Source organism: Mus pahari, chromosome 2 (genome assembly GCF_900095145.1).
Source record: "Mus pahari chromosome 2, PAHARI_EIJ_v1.1, whole genome shotgun sequence".
Classification (NCBI taxonomy): domain Eukaryota; kingdom Metazoa; phylum Chordata; class Mammalia; order Rodentia; family Muridae; genus Mus; species Mus pahari.
The window spans coordinates 85,452,224-85,460,438 of record NC_034591.1 but is presented as its reverse complement, the minus strand read 5'-3'; the positions used below and the strand labels follow the sequence as shown (position 1 = coordinate 85,460,438).

General features: G+C 46.6%; 1 protein-coding gene and 1 non-coding gene across 2 annotated transcripts; both read left to right on the top strand.

The window, feature by feature from the left end:
- LOC115063432 lies at nt 1-107 on the top strand. The gene has a single exon (XR_003843311.1). It is a non-coding gene; the product is annotated as a U6 spliceosomal RNA (small nuclear RNA).
- Nucleotides 108-2,125: 2,018 nt separating this feature from the next.
- Tacstd2 (tumor associated calcium signal transducer 2) lies at nt 2,126-3,859 on the top strand. Its single transcript, XM_021191347.1, has one exon. It carries the CDS (start codon nt 2,236-2,238, stop codon nt 3,187-3,189), a length of 954 nt encoding a protein of 317 aa, XP_021047006.1. The 5' UTR covers nt 2,126-2,235; the 3' UTR covers nt 3,190-3,859.
- Nucleotides 3,860-8,215: the final 4,356 nt, after the last annotated feature.

Below are 8,215 nucleotides of genomic sequence, written 5' to 3'. Positions count from 1 at the left end.
ATACTGGCTTCGGCAGCACATATACTAAAATTGGAATGATACAGAGAAGATTAGCATGGCCCCTGCGCAAGGATGACACACAAATTCTTGAAGCATTCCATAGTTTTTAATCAGCCACCAAACGCAGACACTATTGCATATGCCAGCAAGATCTTGCTGAAAGGACACTGATATAGCTATCTCTGCGATGCTATGACAACGCCTGGCAAATACAGAAGTGGATGCCCACAGTCATCTATAGAATAGAACACAGAGACCCCAATGGAGGAGCTAGAGAAAGTACCCAAGGAACTGAAGGGGTCTGCAACCCTTTAGGTGGAACAACAATATGAACTAATCAGTACCCCCAGAGCTCATGTCTCTAGCTGCATATGTAGCAGAAGATGGCCTAGTCAGCCATCGTTGGGAAGAGATGCCCCTTGGTCTTGCAAACTTTATATGCCCCATACAGGGGAAAGCCAGGGCCAAGAAGTGGGAGTGGGTGGGTAGGGGAGCAGGGTGAGGGGAGGGTATAGGGGACATTCAGGATAGCATTTGAAATGTAAATGAAGAAAATATCTAATAAAATAAGTTTAAAAAAAAAGAATAGGAGATTCTAGGTACAAACTCTGCAAAGGCTGGTGGAAGTCTGAGAAGTTTGCTGGGATGCAATGATGATGGCAGTAACTATGACAGCAGTTGGCACTGTGCACCAGTTCATAAAATATGAACTTTGTTCTTAGAGCCAAGATGTCTCCTTACCTGTACATATACCAATGCGCGCGCGCACGTGCGCGCACACACACACACACACACACACAGTATTCTCAACAAAAAAGATGTGTACACATTTGTGCTTTAGATCTTTCTCTGAGGCAAGGTGGGTGGAGGCTGGACAGGATAAGCTAGTTGTTCAAGAGATGGTGGGGGTAGAAATCAGAGGTGTGTGCCCAGATCTCCTAGTGCTATTGGGTAAGCATTTGTCCCTCGTGTCTCGACTTCCTCTGTCTGTAAAGACAAAATAATATGTTTGCATCTGTCTGCCTCAGGAATTGCTTGAAAATTAATGGTGCAGAGAGGCCCGACTGGCTACCATGAGTTAAATGACACCCTTGTTCAGTATTCTAGTGGCGTACATTAAATGCTGATATATATAAAATGTATTTTGAAGGTGGACCTGGAAATAATTATAGTTTGTTAATTATTGTTAATTTTACCACAGCTTTGAATGGTGGACTTTCTCTAGATTCTAAAAGAGATTGTTACTCCTTCATCCTATTAAAGAAGCACAGTTTCTCACAGGCTCCCTTCTCTCATTATATCATTGAATACAGGGAAAGAAAATAAAAAAAATTTGCTCTCTTAGAATCAAATTGTACATCTCTCCTAGTGGACTGACTTACTCTACAATTTTTTTCTTTTCATTTATCTTAAACAAGTACAGGCATATGTGTGTGTTCAATAGTACTTTTCATATGTGGCACGCCATGACAACTGGATTGTGCGGGTGATGTAGCAATAGAATTGTTTCACTAGCCTGTCTTCAGATGCTGCAACGTTTTGTTTTCATAAATACTCATTTATAGTTCCTAAACCCAAGCAGAAAACCCAGGTAGAATCCTAGGAAATCAGTGGCTGGGTGACTTCAGGTCTCCCTGCCTCAGCTGCATCATCTCACCTAGAATAGGGCTTACAGACAAAGGCACGTGATCACGCTTATGTTAGTGAAGTGTTTAACTGTGTTATAAGGTGTTCTGGAGGAAGAAGAAAGGGAAGGAATGCAACTGAAGATGGGAGTTGAGAGAGAAAAAGGAGGTACGGGATTATGTGGTCTGGAATTATAGGGGCGTGGGAGTCGGGAGTTGGGCCTCTGGAGGAACTCCTGAGGTGCACTAGGAAAGGTGGGACGCCCTGGTTCTGAGCCATGAGGAGGACAGCTTTTCCAGGGTGGGGCCAGGTAAGTACTGGTTTCCTCTATGGGGTTTTGGTCAGCAGATGGCAGAAGCAACCTCTCCTGCCTGATCCTATCTCAGGCAGCTCAGGGCGGGCGGCTTCTTCCGCGGGACCTGGGAAGAGGGAGCGCCACCCAAATTCCATTGAGTGAGTCACTAGCTAACCAGTCCTACAGGTACAGGAGCTTATAAGAGCTGGAGGGAACAGCCCGGCAGGAGTCACCTGCAGTGTCCTACCCAGCCTGATCGTTCATAATCCCTGCCTCTGGTCTGTAGTTGTAGGTCCGTTCTACTCCACCCCACCATGGCGAGGGGCTTGAATCTAGCACCGCTGCTACTGCTACTGCTGGCGATGGCGACCCGCTTTTGCACGGCTCAGAGCAACTGTACATGCCCCACCAACAAGATGACGGTCTGTGACACAAATGGCCCAGGCGGGATCTGCCAATGTCGGGCAATGGGCTCACAGGTGTTGGTCGACTGCTCCACGCTAACTTCCAAGTGCCTGCTGCTCAAGGCGCGCATGAGCGTCCGAAAGAGCGGCCGCAGCCTGGTGATGCCGAGCGAGCACGCGATCCTGGACAACGATGGCCTCTACGACCCGGAGTGTGACGACAAGGGCCGCTTCAAGGCGCGCCAGTGCAACCAGACCTCGGTGTGCTGGTGCGTAAACTCGGTGGGCGTGCGCCGCACGGACAAGGGAGACCAGAGCCTGCGCTGCGACGAAGTGGTGCGAACCCACCACATCCTCATTGAGTTGCGCCACCGCCCGACCGACCGAGCTTTCAACCACTCTGACTTAGACTCCGAGCTGCGGCGGCTTTTCCAGAAACGCTACAAGCTGCACCCCAGCTTCCTATCCGCGGTACACTATGAGGAGCCCACCATCCAGATAGAGCTTCGGCAGAACGCGTCGCAGAAGGGCCTGAGAGACGTGGACATCGCTGACGCCGCCTACTACTTCGAAAGGGACATCAAAGGCGAGTCACTGTTCATGGGCCGCCGCGGCCTGGACGTGCAGGTGCGTGGGGAACCTCTGCAGGTGGAGCGGACGCTCATCTACTACCTGGACGAGAAGCCCCCCCAGTTCTCCATGAAGCGCCTCACCGCCGGTCTCATTGCTGTCATCGCTGTCGTCTCAGTGGCAGTAGTGGCTGGGGTGGTGGTCTTGGTGGTCACCAAACGGCGGAAGTCGGGCAAATACAAAAAGGTGGAGCTTAAGGAGCTGGGGGAGATGAGAAGCGAACCTAGCTCGTAGATTCCCTGGCTTCCTCAGCACCTCAGACCAGATGGGTTGGCCTGTGGATTCTCAATCAGGAGGTAATTTTCCTTCCAGCTTTGACCTCTTCCTTCTCTCTCCACAAACAAGTTCTCTAGATGCTGAGCACAGGTCACCTCCTCGCTCTTGGTTTTGAAGGACGCATTTCTGAAATTCCTTGTCTACTCACTGGAAACCTGACCCTGACCGGGAGAGTTAAGCAAAGGCTAGATAGCTTGGTTAAGAAGCTAGTGCCAGGCAGCCCAGTTGTTTCCCAGCGACTTGAATCTACCCAAAGACTTAAACGGTTTGAAATGGGAAAGCAGAGATTTGGCTGTCCTGGCTTGTTGGTGACCCATTCGCTCCCTGCCTCACAACCTTCAGGAAAGAAAGAGCAGTTCACTAATCGATCCCGTGCAGTATTCGTCTGCCATCGTTTGTAGAAGAAAAGGCATTTCCGACGTCTGAAGTCATTTTAAATGTCTTTGTTGGACTGCATCTATTTTTCTGCTTGTCCTTGATGTAGCTGATCCTAGAGTTTTCTTTTGTAAAATGTTTGTACAGATGTCTTTGATAATGCTGCTGTTTTTTAAAACAACTCGAGTTTAATAAAATATGGGAAAGGCACACCTAAAAAGATAGGCTGTGTGAAAAATCCCTCTAGATTTATATCATTTTATTGTTCCCCTTTGTCTAATGATTGAATTTTATATTTTAAATTCTAATGCCTCCTTGTGAAATTATAACATTTACTGTTGATGCTCTGGTGTTTCCTGGAGGCTGGGCGAGTAGTGTGCTTGCCTCTGCATCTGACCAGGCCCTCGGTTCCATCCTCAGCAGTGGGTGGAGGGAAAAATGTAAACTTGGAGGTTGCTGTTCCTTTGAAGGAAGTGCTAAAACTAACCGCCTTCAGATCTGAACAGGAGTGGGAGATGGACGCAGCCTTTGCCTGCTTATTAACAGGCAAACCTTCCTTGGTGGCTTTTAAGCCACGTGAAGGAGCAAAGCCCTCTCCCAGCAGTCCTAGGATATAAATGACTGGGCAACTTCAGGTCTCTGAGACTCATCTTCTGAAGAATAGGGATGAGAGTCTGCTTCTTTTTTGTAAGGACACGCACTTGCTGGCGATAGATTGTATAAAGGCTTGCTATTGGGAGTTGGGGGGAGGGGGGAGGAAAAACCTAAAGGTAGAAGTTGGGAGAATGAGAGCAGCATGGGAGAATGGGGTGGGGTAGCAGCTCTGGATCCTTTCCTGAAATTCTAACATTTACTGCTAGTTCTCCAGTGTTTCCCAAGAGGTGAAAGGTGTAGTTGCCTAGCAATGGAAGCCGGGAGAGGTGGAGCCTAGGCGGGCAGGCAAGTATCGGTTTCCTCTCCTGGCTTTCGTTAGCCCAGAGGCGGGTGCTGTTTGATGTTATCTCACCGGTGGGAGGCGGGGGCGGTACTCCACGGAGAGGTATGGCCACCCAAATTCCTTTGGGTGAGCTGTTGGAACCAGTCAGTCCGGTCTGGCAGAGAGTAAGGGCTAAAGGGAGCTGCCGGGGCCATCCACAGTGTCCCAACACCTAGCCTGAACCTGCTATATCCCACGTCTGCACCGATCCCTCCGAGGTTAGGGCCTGAGTTCACTCTAGGACTGCGGATGCTAAACGTGATGCTTCACTTCGTGTCCGCACAGGACAGCGACACTTGCTCTGCCAACTAGATGACAGACATGGGGATTCCGCTTTGGTTTGGTAGCCTACTTCTCCAGGCTGACCTCCACATTACTTCTGCTCAAGTGCGCGACCCATCGAGGCTCCATTTCATAAGAGTATTTTCTCGTAAGAGTTCTATTATGATGTAGGAGGTACTAGTCTCATTTAGCTGTTGGGCAATATTAATCTTGGTGGTGAGACTGTTAAGCAACTTCCCTAAACCCATATTTATGAGCACATTGGTCTTCTTGCCATTGGCTGTACAAGCCACTCACCAATTACATCAAGCTTAATGCTTCCTGTTCCCTCATTTCTGCGAAGTCAAGTGTGTTGTTGTGGAACACTAACAAGTCATTACAATAGCCGGGAAGCTGATCTTCCACAATAATCTAGAGGCAAGGCTTCAGTTTCTCCCCTACAAAAACCCCTCTACTACAACCCAAATTGAGCCTCAGCCTAAAGTACCTTGCAGGTTAAGGGATGTCTGCCCTCAGCTGCCTATCTTCTGAACCTGGGGCTGTAGGTGTTTGACACTCATGATTTAGTCTGGTAGGGGATGACTGATTGACTTCGAGCTTAAAACTTCCCCTCCCGTTCAAATGAAATCACTTAAAGGAAGGGAGCAGGTGCAGGCGGGTTCCCAGCAGTGCCTGAAGGCGGAAATACCTAGTTAAATTACTCCTAGTGAGAGAAACTCTGTAGTCCTCATTCTCTGGCCGCCTTCCTCTTCTCACCTGAGGGCCCTAGCTGAAAAGCCTTGAGGCAGAGCAAGGTATCTTTTGACCTAACCTTCCATTATAAGGGTGAAGTGAATAAGAGGTTTCCCAAAATTCAAGTGTCATTGACCCAGCTGGAACTTACATGTTTCTTACTTTCAAAAATTAAATAAACAGATGTAGACATGGATGAAGTGGGCAACTGAAAAACAAACAAACGCACAAAAACTCTCTGAGAAAGCCTTCCTCCATCAGAACTGAGCAACGGAACCATCACCTTCTTCTCTAACCCGAGTGGGCGCTTAGGACTCTACAGCCCTTAAAGTTGTGTACCCTTCCACATGTACGATCTTTGAGATACTGACTCTTCCTGTTGGCTGAGAAAGTCACTAACTCATCCCTCCGTGTGAAGTAAAACCACAAAGCCCTCTCACTATTGTGAAAACGGGATGAGGCATTTGGTGAGTTCATCATATTTACCTCTCTCTTTTCTAGATCACGTGAATGCCACACACAAGAAAACTAAGGTCCAAAGACAATGACTAAATACAGATGTGCTCATCCTCCGTGAAACAAAGTCACCTTTGGCTTCCCGGACCAGGTGGCTGTCACAGGCACCTGGTGTGTAGAGTAGCTTTCCTCTTCACTTCCCCCATTTCTGTTTCAACTCAACCCCTATCTGCTGAGAACAGGGCAAAAACAAGTAACCTTCAGGGTCTTAACCTCTTGCTTGTGATCCCCCCCATTCTAAAATTTCCCTTCCACTGACTGATTTGCGCCCAGGCGGAGGCTGTTCTTGAGAGGAATGTGAAAAGCAGGTGGGGCTCTCATCAGGTCTCAGCTTGTTCTCTGAGCCTCCAGCAGCCTAGGCTGGTTTCCTTGTGTGAGTCACCAGGGCTTTCTGCACTATTTCCATTCCCTTAAGTAGAACAATGTTGAACATTATTTAACCTCTCTTGCATACTTTTTGCTTACTGTTTCCAAATAGAATGTTAGGGACAGGGGTGGCCTTTAGTAGTATATTTTATTACACAGAGGAGAAAATAGACGACAGAGAAAAGACTTACCCAAGCCAGGCAGCAGGTGGCAGTGTACTTGAGTACCTAAACTCTTTACCGACCTATCTAGTGTTCATTCTGTCTGCCTGCCTGGTAACATTCTCTTGTTTGTTTCTTCTTGACTGGTATACACATTTTTTAAGACAGGGTCTCACTCTGTACCCCTGGCTGGCTTGGAATCCACTGTGTACATCAGGATGGCCTCCAATTCTGCTTCTGCCTCTTGAGTGCTGAGGTTAAAGGTGTATGTCCCCATGCCTGCTGATCGTTTCCATTCCTAAGTTGTGATTATTCTGTAGCTTTTGAATATCAGCTAAATAGAAGGAATACTTACACGGATGTAAAATGGCAAGCTTTGAAGTCACCTGGCTGCCTATTTTCCTGTATTTAAAATGAGTATAGTTTTATTTAGCAACGTGCTTGGTCTTAATGGTTAAATCAGGCCTAAGGGCTGAAGTGATTACATCTCTCCTGTTTCATCTACAGCAAATTAGCCTAAGAACCTGGAGGAAAAATTGCTGGTTGTGAATGAGTTCACCCACTTGCTCATGAGAACATGTCATTTTCTAGGCTTCTGTGAGAGGGAAACTAGGGCCACCTGTTCACAGAGACAAAGCCATGATCTCTCAGAGTTGTACAAAACATCCATGTTCAGCTACATAAGCAGAGACAGATCTTCAACTATGAAACGTGAAAGAAATGGGTTTCTTTTTAAACCTCAGGTTTTTCCATTTCTGAAAGTTCTAGCTTGTAAAATTGAATATTTCTTTAAGAGAGCCAGAGATGAGAATGCCACTGGAAGGTTTCCCTGCCCAGGGAGTAGGACTCAAGTAGCTTAATGCTGAGGAGCCAGCCGGGCTGGAAGAGTTTGGCTTACAGAGGAGCTCCCATGGTAAGACACACTTCTAGAAGCTACCAGGCCAAGTAGTTGTTATGTCCTATAGCCCTACCCAACTCCCTCTCCCTGTTACATCTATTCCTTTTTAATACCCAACGTCACTTTTAAAGAGCATCTTCGTCCTATCTTTTTTTTTTCCTTTTTCCTGTCTTTCCTCTCTCTTTTTAGTCTCTCAAAGAACAAAGGCTGTTCCTGTTTGGGGGGTCTTTGTGGACTCAAAGAGATGAAACTGTTCTGCATTATCTACAAAAAAAAATTTCTCTTTACCTCTCTGTTTCATATTACTTTCAGTTCAAACTCTTTTATCTCCCCCTCTTTTTCTTGCTCTTACTGCAACCCTTACTTTTTATGAGCCACCCTCCTTCATGCTTTCTATCAATCCAAAACGAATCACTAGTCTTTCTTACTGGGGGGTATTTTTCTTTTGTTTTGTTTTTAATGCATACCTATAATATCTAACATATTAATATACAGTGTACTGTCAGTGCCTTTAAATCTCAAAACAATTGGAATAATTGTTTTATAAATTGCTATAACTCTATTATCCTGATGGGTCTACCCTAGATAGTGACTAGTAAAGCAGATAGGATTCTACTTTCATGGGTGGACTGGAATTAGAACCTAGTGCTCTGAACACCAGTCTTTTTTTTTTTTTTT